Source organism: Centruroides vittatus, unplaced genomic scaffold (assembly GCF_030686945.1).
Source record: "Centruroides vittatus isolate TY-2023 unplaced genomic scaffold, ASM3068694v2 contig_817, whole genome shotgun sequence".
In the NCBI taxonomy this organism is placed as follows: Eukaryota; Metazoa; Arthropoda; class Arachnida; order Scorpiones; family Buthidae; genus Centruroides; species Centruroides vittatus.
The window spans coordinates 3,525,744-3,550,018 of record NW_027122532.1 but is presented as its reverse complement, the minus strand read 5'-3'; the positions used below and the strand labels follow the sequence as shown (position 1 = coordinate 3,550,018).

The 24,275-nt window shown below is 30.3% G+C and overlaps 1 protein-coding gene across 1 annotated transcript; it reads right to left on the bottom strand.

The window, feature by feature from the left end:
• Positions 1-1,633: 1,633 nt before the first annotated feature.
• On the bottom strand, positions 1,634-23,650 carry LOC136982195 (ATPase inhibitor mai-1, mitochondrial-like). The gene is made up of 5 exons (XM_067278628.1): positions 23,576-23,650; positions 19,423-19,471; positions 8,989-9,014; positions 6,696-6,759; positions 1,634-1,928 (listed from the first exon to the last, which is right to left on the bottom strand). The coding sequence occupies exons 1-5, from the start codon at positions 23,635-23,637 to the stop codon at positions 1,785-1,787; spliced, it is 345 nt and encodes a 114-aa protein (XP_067134729.1). The 5' UTR covers positions 23,638-23,650; the 3' UTR covers positions 1,634-1,784.
• Positions 23,651-24,275: the final 625 nt, after the last annotated feature.

The following is a 24,275-nucleotide window of genomic DNA, read 5'->3' as shown; positions in this document are numbered from 1 at the left end:
TTGTCTTATTTTTAAAATATACTTTCTTAACACTACTGAGAACAACTGATGTAGACAAATGAATATCAGTTCCATTCTTATTCTGGAAAAAGACTACAGGTTAAATAATTTTTAAAAACAAAAATAACTACAAAAAATAAGATTTTATTTGTGACTGGAGGGTCGGCACCACTTTGATGCCCTGTCAGGATTGACACCACCGTGTCTCGGGTGACACGGAAGCCGAGACGGCAGTTAACTCGGTCACGTAAGCGGCCACGTGCACAGGCAATCGGATTCGGAATGGAGTGAGAGACAGCGCACCGGAAGTAACTCACGCAGAGTTTAAATTAGGGTAACGAAACAACGTTTATTTGAAACCTGACGTTAGAATACATGCGGTCCTCGAAAGAGAGGGAAATATCCAACGTACTTTCGCAGTCGGAGAGAGAATTTACGTAAAATTTCGCGTGGCAATAAATACCTTGAGGTGATGATGTTCGAAAATAGTCTGATGCTAGTTTTTGAGAGGTTCTTTTGATCGTTCTTGATCGTGTAGCAAAGTATCTTAGTCCTCTGAGATAGAGTTCTTCGTCAAAATGCGTATCCGTAGAAGAGGAATTATACGTTTAACAGGATTATCCGCAAGTACTAGGTATATCTGTTGGCACTAAATTAGGCACTAGATAAGGGATGATATTCTATTGAGGGACTGGCGACGACTGCCTTTCCCGGCCGTCTCTAGCGATATCGGCTGTCCAGAGGTTAATAGATCACGGGAAAGCGTCGTTTTGCCTTCGAGAAAGTGTAACGGGAGACTCTCAGGTAGCTACGAACAACAATTGCTACGTAACTCGGATAATATTAAAGTCTAATTTTGATGTGTGATATAGCCGAACTTTGTATATTTCTAATACTATAGTAACTTCTTTTACTAACATATTATTACATGAAAAATTTCATAATGTTCATTTTACTGATTCAAATATTTTGTAAATTTGTGATTTTAGTGAAAATAAAAATTCATTAAAGAAATTTTAAGAATTGTCAAAAATTAATTCATTAAACTCTTTATAACGTAACAATTTAGAATTTCATGTAATTGAAACAACCATTGGTGTAGCCAGGGTTTTGTTATGGGGGCCTAAGTAGAGGCCAGCCTGACACAAAATTGAATTATTTCAATTATTTTATTTACCATTCTACAATATAGTTCATTGTCTTTAATCTGGATCTAGACCAGTGGATGGCAGTCAGTTTTGCCTCCGGTCGTTAATTTTAGCACACGGTAGGCGTTGTCTTTTATTTTTGTTTTAGGCGTCGGAATTTCAATTATTAGAAGTGGCTAATATTGAGAGATTAATTGCAGGCTGCATAAATTCGTTAAGCGGACCGTATGTTGACAATGCCTGATCTAGACTTTCAGTGGGTACACTACACCCAATTAAATTAGCTTCAGCTTTATTTCTTTTTGCAAATCGGCTCAACACTTTTTAGGCTGTAATTTTCTGGGGAGGGGCACCAGGTTAACTAGAGGGGCATTCCTACCCATACCCCTTCCTGGCTACCCCCATGGAAACAACATATCAAATGAACATTTAAGAAATGGCTTAGATATAAAAAAACACATAAAGAAATCAGATTGAAACTTACATGATTCAGATTTCATATTTTAATTCATAATTACCTGTACAAAAATTTTCACACTAGCAATCCCAAAAATAAACATTATCTTCATTTCCACAAATAAGAATATACTACTAATATAAAATAAATGGGTGTCTATAATAAATATTTTAAATATATTAATCTAATTTTTTTTGTTCTTTTTCAATATCCTTCAGTTTTTCTTTGTAATGTTTAATGGATTTTTTCAAATCTTTGATACTCTCTTCGTGATGTTCTATTTCCTCTTTTGCATGTTTTAATAAATCTAACTGCTGTCTTTCCTGAAAAAGATATTATTTATATCTATAAAAGATTAAAATAAAACTTTTATAGATTAAATTATTACTTACAGTAAAAATAATAATAAAATACTAATATGTCTACATTTAAATTATCTAATTCCAAAATTAATTATAACTATAATTACAAGAAGAGTTCAAAATCTATATAATACATGACTATATAACATCAAATTGCTTTTAGTTAATATTTTTTTTTTTATTAATGTGATATTCATGAAGAATCCCAAATAATTTTATTTTGGGGTAAGAAAGTTTAGTAACAGAATAAAAAAAAATTTTTGAAAGGACATTTTTTAAAATACTTTTGTTAATTCTATAAATAAAACAAAATTATCATGATGAAATTAAATTCATTGTAACTCATTAATTTTAAAAGTAAAGTAAAAGTGTGAAGTCCCAAAAACGGGTTAACATTAATTATTTATATTAGAAAATTGTTAAAACGAATGTAGAAAATCGTCCATTGTTACAAGGGACAAAAACCGATCAAAGATCGGATTTGACGCGTTAGTCATTTGAAACCGCGACACACGAAAAAAGGGAGAAAGATGTCGAAATACAAAAGGGCCTAATGTAAAATAAAATGCAATAATTGTAATGAGTAATGATTGTAGACGAATGTCCTCCAGTATAGATGGACCTTTGACAAGTCGCTCGTATACAAAATTTAGATCATTAAAATTAGGAAAAAGGGAAAAGTTAATTATGAAAAGGAACATCTCATCAAAGCATTAAATTTCAAAAATCTCTCACACTAGACAACAATGGGGAAAATATGAGCGCGAGTTTCAAAGTTCCATAAATTCTTTCCAACCTGAGTAAACGGAGGGTGTCGAGTAGATTTGTCGAGGTGGTTCTTTCTCGTGACTCGAACAGGGGTCGTTTTTTGCTTGGAAACAAGCGAGGGACCAATCGAGAAGCGAGAAAGGAGGGACGTTGAGCCAATCAACATGCACAATTCGAAAAAGGGAGATCGAGATAATTGCCGAGCGAGGAAGAAGGGGGGTCTTTTTCCTTCTACGCGCGGAGAGGCCGGACAAAAACTGTGAATCTGCTTACGGCTAATACGCGCTCAAAGACAATTTATTTTTCCTGCATCATGCCGATCTGCTAATTAGTGCCACTAAGGACAGACCACCAGTGACCAGAGGCGATCATCTCCACCTGTTGCTGCCCGGGGCCTACAGTAGAAGACGCCAGGAAAAGTCGGCGTGACTGAGACTATTTCGAAAAATTTTATCATTCCAGAAAAAGTCTGTGTTAGATGTAAGTTTCTTTGCGTCTAAATAAACGACTTTTGTGAGACACTTGTCGTCTGTGTCACCTCCCTCACACCCACACGCGAATGACCCTAGACCATCCTGTCGAGGGATTAACGATTCCCCCCCTAAGGGTTGGCGAGCTTACAAAAGTCAATTCATTTAACTTCTAAATTATTTTGTGATATATATAAAAAAAGTACTATTTAATTAAAATTAAAACATGTCTGCTAAGTAATTTGTATTGATACAACTTGAATAAAACAGATGAAATTTTCAAAATACAGGCTAAGTGTTAAGTACACCAAAAAACTGGTATATATAAATTATTTTTTCCACTGCAATGGAAAAAAAGTAGTTCAAATATTTTAAGAAATCAAAATTAAACTAATTCATTAATTTTTTATGCAACAGAAAATTTAAAACTAAATTAATCCAGAGTAAGTTTAGGAAACAGTCAATGCTATTAACAATATACCAATATTTTTAATAGTAAATAAAATTTTCAATTAAATTTCTGTATATTAATTCCATAAGTTTACTTATTAAATAATCAAATATAATCAAGAAAATTTTATTTAAAAAAATAATAATAATTGTTAACAAAATTTTCTTCAGAATCATTATCATCAGAGAAAAATTACAACAGATTTACACAAATGCCCCAATTTCTAATATACCAATTTATAATGATCAAATATTTGACAATTACATTCCCTTAAAATCCTTTCCATGAAATTTTTCAATCAATAATTCAATACAAATCTATAATTTATCATTTGTATGTGATCTTTATACTTTATTTACCTGTAGTAAAGAAATAAATTTCGGCAACATTAAATTTTTACTGTAGAACAGTGTTTCTCAAAGTGGGCAATAACACCTCTTTGTGGGCGGTGAGTAAATCTAGGGTGCCGGAGGCAGGGTACCGAACGGTGACCGAAGGCAAAAGTCGGGGTCGCCGACGGCCGTTCCCTTTCCTCTGTTAAATGGATAACAGGAAACATTGCGTTTAATGGTTTCTGGATGTTGAGAACAATGTACGGTAAAGACACAAAGTGTGAGATTAATAGAAAAGTTTTCCTAAAAATATTTCCAATCCTTTCTCACACAAGAGAAAATGGGTTAGGGGGCTTTGGATATAACTTTATGGAACAAAGGGGGCGGTGAATCGAAAAAGTTTGGGAATCACTGTTGTAGAACTTCACTCAACTTCTGAAATAATGAGAGGTTAAAGGTAATAGTAAATATAATAGAGAATAATGCACTATGTTTTTGAATCTATAACTTCATTAGCATGCAATTTTTAATATAACTATTTCTAAATGTCAAATCACAATAAACGGTATATTTAGATGCCCCTTATTGTAAAATTTAAATTATCTTTCAAATCATGAAAACATTTTTCTGCCCTGTAATTACAAAATATTATTTTAATAATCAAAACTTTGGTAATATATTCAACAAATTTATAAAATACAGTATTTCAAGATTGCTACTAGGTAAACGTCAACATTCAAAGAACACCGGGATGAAATCCACACGTACCTGAACCTGTTACCGGTGTTGGTGAAATGACGGATATTGTAAACATTTTCAAACCTTAACAGTTCTTCTTCAGAGAATATGAAAAAAGATAAGCTACGGAACACAGAAAATAGAACGTGGATATTTAAATAGAATCGAACCCACGTCTCAGTGTAAAATCGTTGGATCGGACATGCACGATCGACGTGGGCAGACGGCAATTAAAGATCTGTGTCAATGAGGGCCTGTCATACGACGGGCAAATTGAGTTCTTCTTTATAATTTATGCACGTGGTGGCATGGCTAGATTTATAAATAGAGATAGCCTCCAACCACCTCGGTGAAAACATTTATGATATTATCCGTCATTTCACCAACACCGGTAACAGGTTCGGGTACATGTTGATTTCAAGATCATTGAAGTTTAATATGTAGTTGAACCAAATGTTTCAGATTGCAGAACCATATTACTACCTTATATTAAATTTACATTATTTAATGTAAGAGATAAACTATTGATTGTTTTTTATATAATCATCATTCTTGATAATTTTATTTGTATTAGTAAGTAATTGTAAATAGATGATTATTTTTTTTGTATTAAATTTATTAAAAAATATTAACCATTTTTCTATTTACAACTCCTTACTAATAATTATAAACTTTAAGAAATGAATAATTGTATACAGTAGACCCCCCTATAACACGGATTCGTATAACACAGTGAAAAAATTGTGATCGTGTTCGTATAACATGCTAAAAGAGACTCGCATAACACGGTAAAACGTCATCGCCGACTCGTGTCGCGACAGGATTTGTCGAATCTGGACCAATAGCGGACATTGCACAAACCGTCGAGTTTAAACAAGCAGCAGACATACTAAAAACCATTTATTATTTAACGGCCATAAAAATTATATTTCTATTAATAATGTCTCCAAAGTTTGATGAATTTTTCGCAGAAAAATAACTTATCGGGAAACACGCACCCGCCATTCAACGAGCCGCTCCGCAACAAAAACAAGCTTAAGCAACGGCATCATCGAACGGTGCACACTCGGTAAGTAATCCTACAATTTTTTGTTTATAGCATAGTTTATATGGATTATTCCCGAAAAATTATACACGATTTGGAAACATTGAGTCAAATTAGTATAGAATCGATTAATTTTACGGAAGAAAACCTTTCAAACGGCCGTAGCCCCTAAACTGCACACGTGCCTGGCTGCGATTGGCTCACGTATTTAAGTGACTCGTATAACACGGATTCGTATAACACGGAACGTATCTACCACGTTATAGGAGGTCTACTGTATTTATAAAATGAAGTTCCTCAGAAATGTGAACCTAAATAGTTTCTTAGTCTGTTATAAGTAAATCCATCTTTAATCAAAGTTCATTTTCTGATGATATAAAATGGTTAAAAAATTAATATTTTGATTATAAATGAACTGATTCAAATATTAAATTTATAATAAAGATGTTTTTCTACTCAGAAATCTCTATTAGATTTAACTTAGTTCATTTGTTGCTTTATGTTTTGATTTTAAATTTCCTTTAAAATCAATGAATTACATAGCAAACAAGAACCTCTACTACCTATTTAGTCAAATCAAACTTAAGACAGTTGCTTATAATCATGATTGAAAATCATTGTAATTTCAAGTGTAAATAAAGATTTATTTTATTTTTGATTTACAAAAATTGTTATGTAAATTTTATCATTTTAAAATTTATGGCAAATTTATGTACATCAACACTATCTTTAAAAATTTGCTTCTAGAATATCAGAATAAGAATACTAAAAAAAAAAAATCTGTTTTAACTAATAAATTAAATGTAGAACTAGCTGATGAAGTATATTTAGACATATTTCACTACACTGGTTTAATCTAAAACTTTTAATTATTATTACTAAAATTAATAAATATGTTTTTTCTAAAATCAAATTTAAACTTGCCATTCTCATAAAAAATTCTTCTTCTTGAACTGCTCCTTTCTTCCCCATGCTTCCTCCAGCTTCTCTGTAATGAATACAATTATTATAATATATATATCTTAAATTATGATTAAATTATATTAAAGATAAAAATCAGAAATATTTAATTTTCATTCAACATTGAATATATGATGTATTTTATTCCTGTAAATTTATTTTAACAATGATAATTTTTGCTTGAAAACTTGAATTTTGTTAAAATCTAATTCATTTACGAGTGTTGCAGTTACTATATTAATTTAATTCGAAAGCTTTCAATGTTAATAATTCTTCCATTATTATAATATTAGTATTAAATTTATAAATTATTTATATATTTTATTTGTTGTTCTCAAACATACCCAATAGTAATGTATATAAAAATTAATTATGCACAAAAAGTTACTAAAACAATGTAAAAAAGCAAGAAAACAAAAATCTCATAAGAATTAATATTAGATGATTTCCAATTCATGTAAATTTAATCATAACTGAATTACTGTATAAATAAATGTATTTATAAAATAAAACATCCATTAAAATAAATAGACAATTTCTATTTTTTAAAACTTGAATATTTTATTTTTTATTTTAATTAATTTAATACATTTGCAAATATTGTTTTAAAAAATTTTCTTTCATTTCATCTAATGCAAATGAATTTAAACTACTCGATAATTTTATTTCAGCTATAATTATGCCAAATCCATATACATTACTGCTTACATAGATCAAGTTTTCGGCCCCTATTAAATGTTTTTTGCATTGTTACGACCATTTAAATATTAGGAGAACGAATAGTATCTAACAAGACTTTAAAATGAAAAGCACTGAATTCACTTTCATCATTTTTGGACCACCAATAAAAACAATAATTTTTCTTAAATTTCACATTATCTCCAATACCATTTTGTTATCTACCATAATGTTGTGATCCATCACAAAGATCAATAAAACTTTTACCTTGTTAAGTAAAATTTTTAATGTGTTACAGCAACTATTATTATTTTGAATTTAATAAAAAAAAATAACTTTAATAATATAAAATTAATACTTTAACAGAAAGTACCATTTATGAGCTAAATTTACAGGCACTGTTAATATCTATCTTAAAACATTTAAAATTGATCAAAATATTCAAGAAATATTTTTTGCAAGTCAATCAAAGTTTCTTCGTGTGTCACTTGTTAAATTTGTTTTCACAAATTTATTCACTATTCAAATGTATTTTTTAGTCATCAATTTCAGTTGTAAATTTTCTAATTTTCTTTTACATGCCTACAGTTTCCAACTTCTGGTATATAATAGTTTTTCAATTTCTGTGTCTCATTTTCAATATTGATAAAAGACTGAAAAATTTATCTGATGTGTGTATTAGGCAAAATAAACACCATGTAGAATATAAAGATTGGCTCTATTAATTATAGCTTCAGTCATAAATATCTTAAAAGAAAATTATTAACATTTTATTTTGTGATCTTTTGTGAAAATTGATAATTTATGCTTGCTAGCAATTTTCTCTCTCTAATTAAAAATGTTTCTACTAGCAAAGGAAAACACATTTGTAATAGATTACCGAACTTGTAGTGTCGACAAATTCCTCTTTCATAAAATTAAGGTCGTATATGTCTTTTCAAAACTTTAGAAAAGATTATACGAAATATTTATAAATTATATTTGTATCCTTATCATCTAAGGGTTTCCTGTTATCCATAATACGCATTATTGACAGTTTAATTCAAACTGCATTATCAATTTAGGGTATCATTACTATAAAAGATAGTGAGTAAAATTATTAATTGTAATACGGGTTAATCGTGTTAGTTTACTATCTTCCTGCCACACACAATGAGAAAATGGGAAATCACTTTATACTTCAACAATATTTATTCATATCTACTTCTGAAAAGCTTGATGTGCTTCCCAACTATCTCATAATTGTTTCCTTTGATAAGTTGCTATTTTTTGAGAGCTGGCATATCTCGTTAATTGTTTATACGAGTTATTAACAATTTAATGATTAATGTGATACGTCGGATCCGAAAGAATAGCAAGATAAAACTATCGTTTTTTTAAAAACTTTTATGAAAAATTCAATTATTATTCAAGTAGTAAAAAATAATTTTGTTTGCATTCTAAGATCAATAAGAAAAAACAATAAAATTAATATTGTATGCACACAAATAATCTCCCTTAAATATATTGTGAAAACATTTACATTAATAACTACAATAGCATGTCGTTCAATGTTTATATAATTGATATTTAAACTTACCTAACTGTTCCTCCAGTTCCTCCTCCCTAAAATGTATAACAATTATTAGCTTTTGTAATGTATAAAAATGTTTGAATAATTCTTAAAATATAATAAACATTATAAATTCAATAAAAAATTTATTTTTAGAATATTTCTGTCAATAATTTTTATCAACAATTTAATTCTTTGTGTTGTTATATTTCATAAAAATCTATTATTTAAAGTACAAAATATTCAATTTAATACATAATTAAAAATTCTGATAGTTTTCATTTTTCAAATTTAAAACTATTTGAAGAATAAGCTTTATTAATCATTAAAAATCTGTAAATTATTGAAATTTATTCTTATTTTACTTCTTTGAATCAAGTCATTATATGTTTTTATTGAAAAAAACAGTTGTTAATGATTTGTTTTCACAAATTTATTCACTATTAAATATAGTAATTATTTCAGTTGTACTTTTTTTTCACATTTCATTAATTTTCTTGTTTAATTTTTTAATATCTAAGTACACGATAATTATTTTCTCTTGTTTATTTTTTTGGAGAAAGGATAAACAATAAAAAATGATTGATGTTAATAAATTAAATATTATATAAATTAACTTGTTGCTTAATACATTGAACTGCTATTTTTAAGCTAAGAAATGGCTACAAATAATTAAATACAATAAACAACTTCTTACTTAAATACTGGAATGCATACAATTAACACTCAAGAGTCTTAAAAATCCAGTAATAACACATTTAATAGAAAACAAACACTTTTGACTGTACTCTGGTCTTCTTCAGGTTTTTAAATCAGTGAGATTCGAATGTGTGAATGCAATGAACAACAAATTATGAAGTATTTTTAAAAAACATATGGAACAGCATGTGCACAAATTGATTTTAAACATATGGAACACTCCAGGCATGTGTAAAAAACAGTTAAAACAGTTAATTGAAAAATTATTATTTACTTTTTGATTAAATTTAATAATAGTTCAAAGCAAACAGAGAAGAAGATGATGATATTGAAGAAGAAGAAGAAGATATGAAATCACACAAGAGTAAGATAAATATTTTGTATTGATTCTAGCTATTTGACTTCTTGTAAACACTTCAAGCAATTCAAAAGTTAAAATATATAAATAATATAGATACGCATTTTACTTTATAACATATACTGAAATAAAAAATTCCACTAAATTTAATTTTGAAGAGTAGAAAAAAATATTAGCATATTTTCACATTCAAATTACTAATAATCACATTTTAATTTTAATCATACTGACTACAGATGTCTTTAAAATGTGTGAGAATACGAGGGCAAAGGGTCGATACCCTAATTGCCACTTACGTGTAGAGTTGGTAAAACTCGCCCGCTTTGTCGTTTCGGATGGCTTTTTATCAAGTGGCGAAGGGGTTGAGCAAGTCGACAGATGGTTTGGAGTGACAGGAGACAGGTTTAACAAATAAACAAAGCATTTATTAATAACTAAAGTTAACATACAAGAGGTCTACAAGGCTAAACTCGGTTTAATGCGATTAAATACTAAATATATACAAAAGGACAGCTCTTAGCTAAGCCTATTCCCATTGCTGGGGAGAGAGAGTTCACAAATCACTAACAAAAATACATCTACGAGAAAACAAACAGTGTGCATCGATAAGTTCGTAGGAATCGTAGTCCTAGTCAATATGGCAAGCTTTATGGAAGTTCGAAGCCGAGATCCGTCTTCTACCGGAGTCTTCTCCCTTCGTTGAGTCGGGAGACGAATGTATCACATTGACAAGTATAACTTCCTTTGGATCGCCATCGGCTTCCGGGGGCTCGAGCTTTTATTCAACTGTTGTGGGAAAGGGGTCACGTGATCATCCACACTGACGACGACAGCACATTTTCTGACACCTGTGTGTCAACTTTCCCATCTGATTGCCGACAATCAGGATGACATCCGATCCGAAACTACACGATAGTTTTTCTATCGGTGGATGTTACAATTTTTCAAAAAAAAATTTGTGTTACATTTTTTTCTCGAAAATTCGTGGATTTCACAAATGTAATAATAAATTTAAAAATTTTCCTCAGATACATGAAGGAATTTATAATAGTTTTCATAATAAGAGAATAAATTATATAAAATATAATTGTATTTCCTACATTTACTCGAGTAATTTTTCATATCATGTTTACATATATATAATACTGGTATGATATGAAAAAATTATATAAAATATACACAGTGGTACCTTGACTTATGAATGTCCCAACTTACGATGTTTTTTAGATAAAAGCTGTCTCGGCTGATTTTTTGCTTTGAGTTGGAAGCTAAAATGCAGGTTACGAGCCAGCTTCAGATACCCACTGCTAGTTGGCACAGCAAACCATAGATTAAGAAAAAGAAGATGGAAAACTGCCATAATTTTGTCATTTTCATTACTCTTCCAATCTCTGACAGGGTAACTTATAGAAAAACACATGATCGAGTGATGTAGGCATTAGTTCACTTCCATGTTGTATGCGGTGCCACCATATCTCATTTCTCAAATTTTCCATCATCTTTCTTTATCTAGGCAGCAAACACTGCAATTATAGTCATTTTAAACCAGTTTATTGCAGTACATTCTATTGTGTTTTTATACAATATTTGTTATTTATAAGTACATTTTTCTTATTTAAAAACCTGTACCAAAAAAATTTGTGGTGTTTTGGAGGGTCCAGAATGGATTAACAGCATTTCAATTCATTTCAATGGGAAAAATGATTTGACATACAAGTAATTTGAGTTACGAGTTCCATCACAGAACAAATTTAACTCGTAAGTCAAGGTACTATTGTATACGATATGATATATATATATATATATATATGTCATATGTATGTTATATAAAAATAAATGTATTGTAAAGTCTACTATTAAAAAAAAAATGTAATTTACATTGTTTTGTTTATGCATAATGAATAATTTATATTTGTTTAAATTTATTAATTCCATCATTCACTTTAGATCAATCTGATACTCATATCACTCATTAAACCAACACCAGCAAATAACAAGAAAAAAGGAAAATTTACGAACGTTTTCATCTATGTGAAATAGACATCCTCAGGTATATACGATACTTTTATTTATAAAGATATAGTATATACCTGAAAAAAAATTTTCCTTTTTTTTCTTATTAAAGCCTGGACTCCACATTACCGTAATCCGCAACGTAATCGTAAAACCGAAAGCCAAACTGACGAAACTTCCGGTTTTGGAACGTTCTGTTGGACAGAAACAAGACTGAAAGCAGAGTTAAAAATTATTTAACTTTTCCGTTTTCGTTCCGCGCTTCTGTCGTACTGCAACCAATAAAAACGTGAGGATTTTGTGACGCGTAGTCACGTGTATTAGCACGTGTAGTTTGATTGTCGTAACGGCTGAAAACGTAGCGAAAAGGATGAGAAAACAAATAGATATGGAATTAATCATCGAAGAAGTAAGAAAATACAGATGTCTATACGATAAAAAATGTAAAGAATTCAAAGATATAGGGTTGAAACGCATGATATGGAGTGTGATAGCTGTGAAATTTGGATTGAATGATAAGAAAGTTTGATATACTGCATTGAACTCCTAAAGTGGAATCGTTTAATTATGAAATGTTTTAAGTAAAAAATGAAGCAGAACAAAAGTGGAAGGTGCAGAGGGACCGTTATAATAGGGAGAGGAAAAAAATTCGAGAGAGTTTAGCCAGTGGTAGTGGGACAAGGGAGATATATAAAACCACATGGCATTTATACGATGTCATGGATAGCGTCTTGAGAGATTATTCGAGTGAATGTGCAAGGTAAGTTTATTAATGTCACAGTTTCATTAATTGATGATACGTAGATATCTAGTAGCCTATCTAGAGACAATTTTATCGGAATATTAAATATCTATCGAAAAAATTGCCGTGAAGAAAATACCCCTTAAAAACGCATTTTTAAGAAAATCTAACCAAAAAAAAATTAAATAAATAAAATAATTAAAATAAATACTTTTGGTTATAAAATATAGCTGCAGGGATTATTATTCTTTCATTAGTATCTATGTTTTTTGACTAAAATTTAAACTACTATCTACCTGATTTGTTTTCAATTTAGAATTTAATTTTTTTTTTCTACAGTTCAGTTAGCAATATGTCCCCATTAAGGGAAATATCAAATTTCATACCTGAAGATGAAGATAATATTGAGATAGTATCCTGCACGTCACTCTCAATCAAAGTAAGTAATATACTTATTATGCTTTATAATTATGTATGTGAAAAAATTATTATTGGTATACTTAAATAAGAGACTTATTTTTAGTAATGAAGATATTCCAATGAGTGAAACTCAAATGCAAAAGTATGTACACTTTGAACTACTTTAAATATAATAAACCTATATAATGTACTATAAATTTTTAAACAACTGATTATTATCAATTATTTTCAGCATTTCACAAACAGAAAATCCAGATGTTTTTAATATACCAAGGTGATGATTATATATAATATATAATTTATTGTTGTATAATGTGTGTGCTGATGAATCTAATTTTTCAGTTCAAGCAAGAGTAATAATTATGAAAAATCTCGAAAAGAAAAAAGTATATATAAGGACTTGGAAGAGACGACAAAAAATATATCAGAGTATTTTTTTAAAAAAACAAAAGAAGAGAAGCAACCAGATCTAGTATCAAGGTTTTGTGAATACCTTGATGCCAGATTGAGGAACTTGAATCCTCAAAATAGGCAAGAGGCAATTCATGGGATTGAATTGTTAATGCAAGAGAAAGAAAAAGCAAATGATGATTTTTAATAATTATTGTAGTTTATAGTGTTTTTAATAAAAGATGTTTCAATATAAGCAGTTGATTCAAATTGAACTTCAATGAAGTTTTCATTTCATTCTTTACATAATTTATTTAAATAAATTTGATTCATAAGATGTGTCCGAAAATATTATATACTGTCTGTAGGGAACCCACTCTGATCTAACGGATTCTGCCCCGCCGGTTCGACAACAGAACTCGAATAGTCAAAAATTTCTACACAAAAAAAACCTCTAATCTTTTATTTCACTCTTGGACATTGGCACTTCACACTCCCTCTCTCTACCTTGTCCCTCTAGAATTTTTTCCAAGATTCATGCAATGTAGAATATAAAGTGCAATCATATAACTTTCATCCACATATAACATCCATATGAAATTGTTTCATTTAATTCAAAGGCCTCCTGAATAATATTCCCTGCATAAATTATTAGTTTTTATACAGTGTGTTACAAAAGTATAGGAACAACACAAATTTTGTGATTTTTCAAAATGTATTTAAATTTTTTTATAGAAAACAGTTTTATATGTTTTAAAAAAATAACAAAAATATCATTTTCAAGCTTTTTATCTTATAATAATAATAATAATAATAAGTTATCACAGCTTTTCACTTTTTACTTGTTACAAAAGTATAGTACACTTTCTAAAATTAAAATATGTTTAACATTTATTTTTCTGTAAACACTCTTAATATTCGGTTTCATCCCCTTTGGCTACATTACTTGAAAAATTCTGTTAGGCATGGAGTTTATTAAATTTATTAATTGTTCATTCCTAATTTCATCCCATGTATTCATTATTGCAATTTTCAATTGATTTACAGATTCATATTGTTTCCCATTTTAATAAACAATGGCTGCTAAAATCCCCCATAAATTTTCAATGGGATTTAAATCTGGACTACATGAAGGCCAGTCAATTACATCAATATTTTCTTTTTTTAACCCAATTTTTTGTTGACATTGAGGCATGAACAGGTGCATTATCTCATTGAAACTGCCATTTATGACCTCCAATTAATGCATCAAATGTAATCATATTTTGTTAACAAATACTAAATCAGTTTTACCTCCAAAAGTTGAAAAATTTTAAAATAATTTAATAATTTTCATTTTAGAATATTTTACATTGTCATTGTTTTTTAAAGTTCTCCAAACAGTTGCATGAGATACATCTAGTGGTAATTCAGCAGCAGCTAGCCTTGTTGACATGTTTTTATTAGTTATAAGCTTCAAAACTTCTCTCTCATTCCTGGATGTTAAACATTTAGGCCATCCTGACTTCCTTTTTTTTGCCCATAATTTTTATCTTGTTGGAAAACATTTTGAATAGCATTATTAAAAATATTTATATAACATCAAAAGCCACCATGACAGTTAAAAATGATGATATCTCACCCTAGTCATGAAAATTTTAATTATTATTATGATAAATTAAATTTTTAAGAGACTTTTAAGTGGTGTTCCTATTCTTTTGTAACAGACTGTAATAATAGGAATTGTCTACATTAAGAAGTTAAAAACTATATATATAATTAAGATAAACAATTCCAAGATACTTGTGTTTGTTTTATTTTTTCACAAAATAACAGATTTAAAACATTACAGCTACAGGGTATTTACTCAATAAAAATATATTGTATTAGCTCAGAGGAGTAATATTTACTCTGAGCTAATACAACCTATATAAAGTATACTATACTTTAGGTTGAGATTGAATTAATTTTTCTTGCCAAGGTACAGCTCCCTCCTTACATAAATAATCTTTATAAACATTCCTGAGACTTTTTGCCTCTTTATTGTACATATTGCTGCTCACTTTTTTAAGATTTTCGAGAGTTATATTTTCGGATCTCCATATACCTTCGTTCTGATTATGATCAGAATCTTCATAATCAGCATATCCATTTGGGCAATATGCTGCAGATTTCTGAATAAGTATATTGTGGAGAACGCAACTAGCAAGCACCATGCTTTTGACTGATTCGTCGTCATAATTTAATGGTCTCCTTAAGATACGAAATCGTGCTGCTAGTATACCAAAAGCATTCTCCACAACACGCCGGCCTCTGCTTAATCTATAATTGAATATTTTTTCCGAGCGACTAAACTCAGAATGTCTGGGATAGGGACGCAACAAATTATGCCTTAAAGGAAAGGCTTCATCCCCAATTATAAAATAAGGGAATAGTGTATTTGAATTTGGCAAAGCATCTGCTTTTGGAAAGGTTAACTTTCCATTGATCAGATGCTGACCAAATACACTTTTTCTTAGTATTCCACCATCTGATTCACTACCATAATGCCCATAATCAATCATCAGAAAGCGATAATGTGCATCAGATATGGCTAGTAACACCGTACTAAAAGTTCCCTTATAGTTATAATTCAGACTACCAGTTTTCTTTGGACACTCTCTAACAACATGCTTTCCATCAATATTATCACAGCAGTGAGGTAGTTGCCATCTTCTTTCAAAACCATCAGAAATTTTTTTCCAATCTGCTGGAGTTGATGGAAATGCCATATATTCTTTCTGGAAACATTTCCAAATGGCTTTACATGTTTCCGGTATAATTTTCCGTACAGTCTGCCTTCCAATTCGAAATGAAAAGCTCAGACTTCGGTAGGTCTCTCCAGTTGCTAGAAACCTGTAAAATAGTTTTTTGTCAGAATATACACAAGAAAAAATTAAGGTAGTAGTAATTTTAGTAAGCTACTGCAATAGGTTAAAATAAATATTTTAAAAAATTAACTATATCTCCTAAATGAAAAATATAAAAGCAGTGTTTGTGCTAGAAATCATCAATAACAGAACAATTATTAAATTTAAAGCAATTACAAGGGTATGTCACACGGAAACTTTTGTGACTTTATTCTAAATGTTGGCAAATATCAGATTAAATAATAACAACGTATAGGCTATTTACCTTAAAGTTAAAGCCAATCTTTCATTTGATGATATGCTTTTTCGCCAAAACGTGTCTCTCTTCTCTATCAAGGGAGAAACCTTCTCCAATATATTATCGAACACATCCGGAGTCATCCGCATAAAACTGAACGGAATATTATTTTAATATTAATATATGTACACATACTATTCAACACACGATAAATATAATAGTTAAATTGCATATTTACTTGAAGTAAAATTCTTGATCCCGAAACCTCAACTCTCTAACGAGGGAAGAATTCAATCCATATTTCTCTCTGTCGCGGAATATTTTCCTCATCCAGAAACGATGATTTCGGCGAGGTTTCGAATGCATCAACAATTGCAATGTTAACAAATGAAGAGAAAGCATGGCAAAATCCATAGCGTCGTCCATGTTTGTAACTTTACGACAATTACCGAACTAATCAACAGATGGCGCATTTCCACGTAAAGTTCATTTCGGTGCTAGTGGAGTCAAGTTAAAACGAAAACATAACTGAAACGAAAACTCTGTATGTTTCAGTTCTGTTTCTGAGTTTCTGTTTTCAGGTAATGTGGAGTCCAGGCTTTATACTGATGTTGGTTTTACTGAGTGATTATATTTATACAAACCAGTTATTGAGATGTATTGAATCTGATACACCATGCAAATTTTAAATTGTCATTTCTTAACGGAAAAATTACAGTCATGCCAACTTCTCAGTACCTTCATTTCTCTCATGCCTGATGGTCGCTTTAATTCTTAAAATTTGAAAAACCTTTAAAATACATGGCAATATTTTTGATTTTGATATATTGTGCTTGTTCTGCCTATATACTGAAAATTTAAAATATCATCTGGTTTTAGCACTCAACCACTGTTTTAAAAATAAAATTCTGTAAAACCAATTTTATTATTTAGAAATTAGTATCATGTTATAAGCAATACAAGCCAATCTCAATCAAAGAAATGGATGCAAAACAAACAAAAAAGTAAAGGACTAAAATGTACTCCTAAATAAAAAGCTACTAACCCAATGTGAGTGTAAAAAAAAAACTGTGTGAAAAAACAATTTGTTTATCACACACAGAAGTCTATTGTATAACATGCAGAATGAATGTAACGAAGCATAATGAATGGTGAATAAACACTGAAAAATCTTTGCATAATACAAAAAATTACAGATAAATCATTTTTACACTTGTAGTTTTTACTTTTTCATTGAAAAGTATAATAAAGTATATATAAGTTCGTGAAAGATTAATTTGTTAATATGTAATTTGAATAATGATAATGATTTAAAACTAAATAATACTTCTAATGTCCTGTGAAAATTCATATAATATTTGCCTAATAATCTTAAATTAATCATTTTGTTATAATGTACTTGACAGAAGGTTAAAAAATTTTAAATTTTCATTTTGAAAGAATTTTCTTTTTTATTTCACATTTTATGAAACTGTACTAAAATATTTCAATGATTAATTTATGAGTTAAATAATTATTTAAAATTTATTCAAATGTAAAAAAATGGAGTATGATGGTTACAATATGCACTCAATGAGACCCATAGGTTTAAATTCCTCCAATAGACCCACAGCAGTCTATTCAAGTGCATATAGTAATTTAGAATGATTTTATACAGGTATGGATAAAAACAATTTTTGTTTTTAATTGGATTCTTTAATTTAAAATATACAGAGCAGAGATAAAAATAACTGTAACAATGGTTGGACTTCACACCAATCACTGAATAAGCACGAGATGAGAAAATTAACATACGGGCATTAAACTATGTACAAATATCCCTATAAATACTAGCGCTTTCGAGGCGCGTGGTGACGAAGCACGTGCGCTATAAAATACTGAGACACGGAGCTAGAGGCGATGCCTTAATCTGTTATATAAGTTGACCCACAAAGCAGGCAAATCAAGCGTGGGAGTGTTGCACGGATTTAGTGCAGCGGTAAAAAGGCCTCCCAAATAAACACGATGCTCCTGTTATTACAATGCCCGAGCATCACTACCAGGTCCCACAGTGGGGTGTATAAGTGCTGCAAAGCCATTCTTGCTAGCTTGGTATCACACTTGCCTGTCCCGATGGAAAGTTGGTGTTCGGAAATACAACAAGCCAACATTCTAGTTGTCGCACCAACGTAGCGGGTGTGAATACCGGATGTAGTATTCTCCATTAGGATAGAGTAAACTCCAGACCTCTCTAGTACAGAAGTAGCATCCCGTCATTGCACAGTAGCCGCCTAAGATTTTGCCGCAAGGAGACCGGTAGAAAAAGCGCATTGCCTAAAAATACGGCAAATACGAATGGTGACTCGACCACAGAATGGTAATGCGGGAAGGACTACTGTGCATACTGGAACGTGTAAAGCCGTGGCGGGAAAAAGCGATCTTTTGACCTTGTTTAAGATGTACCTATACTTGGAATTAGTGTACCCTGCCACATTTACTGCTGAACGAATGGCATTAAGTTCAATGTTGATAGCGGTTTGATTGGTTTGATTGTTTTTATTTTTATCTTGCAAATAAATTGCAAGATAAAAATAAATTCATAATTATAAAAATAAAATTTCTTTTACTGAAAATTTAATATAGTCATTAATTTTTCTGAGTTATTGTTATTAAAACAAATATACAGTATATAAAAACATGAATTAAATGTTTATAACATCAAAACAAAACTTACCTTTCCAGATCCAGATCCTAATTCACCTCCATGACTAAAGGCAACCTGACTAAAATTTAAAAAATTATTATTAAAATTGTTATCATTCATTAACATGATAACACCAAATGTAAACACAAGTGGATGCAAAATGCAAATAAGAACAAAGCTTTAAGGTCTAACAAGGATGTAAAAATATACATTTTCAACTAATGTCAGTAGCCATCATTGGGGTTACATATTCAAATTATCTACTTCTAGAATGTCAAGTAAAAATTGGTGTCCAAAATTTAAATAACACCACAAAACTGAGTAGCTGAAATTTGCATCACATATAAATCAGCCAAGTACAATCCTATTTTGCAAGTGTCATGCAGCAAACAGAGAAAATAGCAACACACCTCTGCTATGAAACATAATATACTACATATACAGCAAAATTGTTTCTGACAATCATCTGCTAGAACTGCTAACAGTGAGGAAGTATTCCTGATATATCAGTAGGTTATTAGGAATGCCTCAGAAAAGGCAGTTAGATGATCCATTGCAATAGCAGGACGTTTGTTTCTGCATGTACGTTTGTGTGCATTGCATTAATTTTGGGCACGAGTGTAATTTGTTGGTCGATTTTATTGGTACAAAGATCATTTTGGCTAAGCTGTGTAATAATGGCTACTGCAAGTAGTTGAAAATATTTATTTTTAATTTGTCAATTCTCGTCCAACGGCTATTATATTTTTACAAACGAAGACAAAGTCTGCCCAAAACAAACCACCATTTATTTTCTTCATGTTCCAGACTACACACTTTCTTTAGTGACTGACCTTTCTTTTTAGGCTACTGGTCATGAAAAGCTAAAAAAGTCCTTTTAAAACACAAAAAACACATCCAATTAATATTACAAAGAATTTCTAAAAATGGAACTAGTGACATACAGACATCTTTCTTGCTTCCATCCATACCTCCTTGGGTGTGTTACAGCTTTTATCTACTAGGAATGAGTGCTGGAAAATGTAGATTTGCTGAAGAATTAGAATTTTTAAAAAAGCTGTACCTGGTGACGATACATGTAAACCATTATACCTTCTTAAGCCTTTTTTCAAATTTCCGGTACTAAGTACTAACATTAACGACCACTTAACTAACGTTTTCGATCACCTCCATACATGTAGAACTTTCATTTGTCAATTGTCAAAAAAGTGTGTAGTCCGGAAGATGAAGAAAATAAATGGTAGTCCCTTTTCGGCAGACTTTGTCTTCATTTTTAAAAATTTATTTTTAAATTATTTGTTAAACATTAAATATTTCTTTATTCTTTACTGATAAATTAGAATGTCTGATCAGGCAAGCATGCAATAGGCTTAATGGAACACAGCACTATTCCAACTACATTGCAGAAGCACTCAGTGCAATGACATTTTTCACATTTTATGAGCTTTTAGGTCCTCTCTAGTAATTTCAAAAACAGACCATTTTTAACATAGTTTTGAATAGTAGTTCTGAAAATTTTCACTTTTAAATTTACCCCACTTTTGAGGGTCTCCAAAATTCCACATAAACTATCAATAATTTCATAGGGGCTATTATCTTACAATGGATCACATGGCCAGTGCTACCATTTAGGCAAACTAGGTGACCGCCTAAGGTGCAGGGCACAAAATTTCAAGCTATGCTTTATTCATACTTCATTAAAATATTAAATTAAATACTGGTATATGATTCAAGTATCGATTCTTTTTCTTTATCCCTCATGCATCACACTATTTTACAGTTTAACTCTTGCTTCTTTTTTGTTCCTTACTTAAATGATTTGAACTTACCGCTATTTAAACTTCAGTCAAAATTTAATATTTTAAAATGCTAACATTTTAAAATATTAAATTTTGGTATTTTATAATCTTTTTTTTTGTAAATAAATTATTACAGTGAATTTTCAAATTAATTAAAAAAGAAAAAAAAGGCTCTGTTTTAAGGATTACATATTGTATATTACTTTGTATATTATTAATAAAATTTAACTTGGAAAATAAGGAGCACACTCGTAAACTTTCCCTAGGGCACAAAATAACCCGGCACGACACCGTGTAGAGGTAGGGTTCCCTTCACTTTTTTGCTCCTATGGATACGGTCTACAGCTCCAAGAAGGTTCAACCACGTCATTCAGAGGTATAGTTGTACCAGGCTGTGTGTCCCATTTGCCCCATGTTTATATACACATATGAAAAGGGCCAGATTTACCAATCCAGGGGCCCTGGGCACAAATTCAGTGGGGACCCCCTTTAAGAGTAGGCAAATTTGATGATTTAGAAAATTTACACAAAATAGTGTATGTTCAACTAGATTTTAACTAGGAAGTTGTAAATTTCATTTAAAAATAAGGTTATTGTGAACATACGTATATTTTATTGTGTAAAACTAATTATTTTAATTTAATTGAAAAATACCTATGTAAAATTTTTTTCCCGAAATTTTCCGACGTTTCATAGGTTTTACCCGGGTTTGGTTTTCTTTGCCTGTAGCCCTCATGATTAGGCCACACTAAGCTGTCGCAGTAATAGGGAAAAAAAATTATGTTTAAACATAGTTTTGTGGGGGCCCTGGGCACCAACCCCAAATGTCCCTATGTAAATCCAAACCTGCATATGAACATAAGGTATAACTATATAAACCATAGGAAGTGTAACCCTGTTTAGTTAATGTTACCCTAGGTATCGAAAATGGCGGTTCATCTCTGATTCCAGCAAAAAGAAGAAAGGAAACAGTGGGGATGCATGTTCTAACCTAACCTAACCTATTCTAATAAATTACCATAATTATTAGCAACCAAATTATTAGAATAGGTTAGGTTAGGTTAGAACGTGAGTCCCCACTGTTTCCTGTCTTCCGATTGCTGGAATCGGAGACGAGCTGCCAGCTTCGATACCTATGGTAACATTAACCCACGTATTTATATTTAATTGGTAATTAGCGCCAAATGATTACGTGGAAAGTTGTTGTTTACAGTTACATGTAAAAAAAAAACATGTCGTAACTGTTGATTTCGTAATTCATAATTAACACAATATAAAAAATGATAAAGAAACAATACCCAAAGACAACAAACTGGGCTCTTGTTCCCATACAATTGGAAATAGTGGAAATATTTTATTAATTCATTTAAAATAATAATGAGAATCTTATAATAAATTACAGATAAGAAATTACGTAAGAAGATAACAAATGAAGCGTGCAATGCCATAATGTTGTAAATGCCAAAAAACAAACTTTTTAGGAGAGAGAAAAAACATTTTTTCTAATGAACAAACTATAATCAAATGCTATAAAAATTATTTTAACAATTTACACTTTGGAATAAAACATTGGGTTTAATTTCAAACACCTAAGTATGATGGTAAGGAAACAAAAAAAGTTTAAAAACAGGGTTAGAGCCATAACGTTGTAAATGCCAAAATTGTGCAAGTACATAAAGTTGTAAATACCAAAAACAATCGCAATCATAAAATTAATGTTTCTGCAGCTGAAAAACAGTTTTGAATACCAAAAACTTACATTTAAATTATTAAACACAATTTACAAATTCAATATCAATTTTAACATTAAAAACTGGCAATAATCTATTAGTGACTGCTTCCTGGCTTCAACAATGTTGGGCCCACAGTTTTGGTACTTGAACTGGGCTGTAATCTTTATCAATTGAAATATAATTATGATAAATAAAGGAAAATATAAACAATAAGGTATTAATTTAGTGTAATAATAGTTAAAATGTATTTAAAAACTTCAAATTTAAAAGATTAATGGAAGTCCGAATATCATTTTGAAATATTAAATAATAAGGTGATACAGGTCAACTATTAATAAACTGGGATTCAGTTATCCGGTTCTGCATAAAAAACTCACTGCATTACAAATTGGAATAACAAAATGATGTAAATGTAAACCGTAACATTTTACGCTCAAAAGTCACGTGGCTTGCACTTTGGCACTTAAAACGTTATGGCTTGCACATAAATTCATCTTCAAAATATAGCCACTTAGAGCGCCACTATCGCCACAATATTTTTTTGTAGGAAAAAACATTGCATTTAAAATTCATTTCTTCAATAAAATGTATTTTGAGAAAAATGGCATTTACAACCTTATGGCATTGCACGCTTCAAATGTTAGAACTTACCTTCTGAGTAACCAGAAAATGTTGCTAGAGGTTCTTAACCGTCCAACCGCGATGGCCGCCATTTTCTGAAAGAAAGGATCGGCGAAGGTTGCCAGATTGTTAAAATTCATTAAGTAAATTTTACATATACCGGGAATGTTTGAGTTCTCTTAATAATTATAAACATTAAACTTTATTTTATATTTTTATTTATTAATATAAAATTTTTAATTATAAATTCTTTTATTGTTTGTTTTTTAAAACTGTATTTAAAAAGAAAACGGGTTAATTGTTTTTTGTTTTATTCTATATTCTTCTGTCATTTTTCCATAAAATGAATACATCATCTACATATCTTTTGTATAAAATTATATCCTCTCTAAAATTCCTAATAGTACTTTGTTCTAATTTACGTAGAACCAACTCGAGGAGTAAGCCTGACATTGGGCTGACCTTAAGCACTCCTTTCCTTTGTTTATATATCTTGCCTTCAAAGCTGAAGAATGATTGGTTTATTATATATTACTTTCTTTGGAACAGTCTATTTCAGATAGTCCTTTTTAAGATTTTCTTTTAAGTAGAAAGATAGTCATCGGGTTTGTTCCGAGTGCATGTCAAAGCTAAGCTCTTCTTGTGAAAGCATAAAAACGTTTCCATATTGCTACAATAGTCTTTTCCATAAAAAAAAAAAAAAAAAATGGAGTCGCTGTTCGTTAGACTA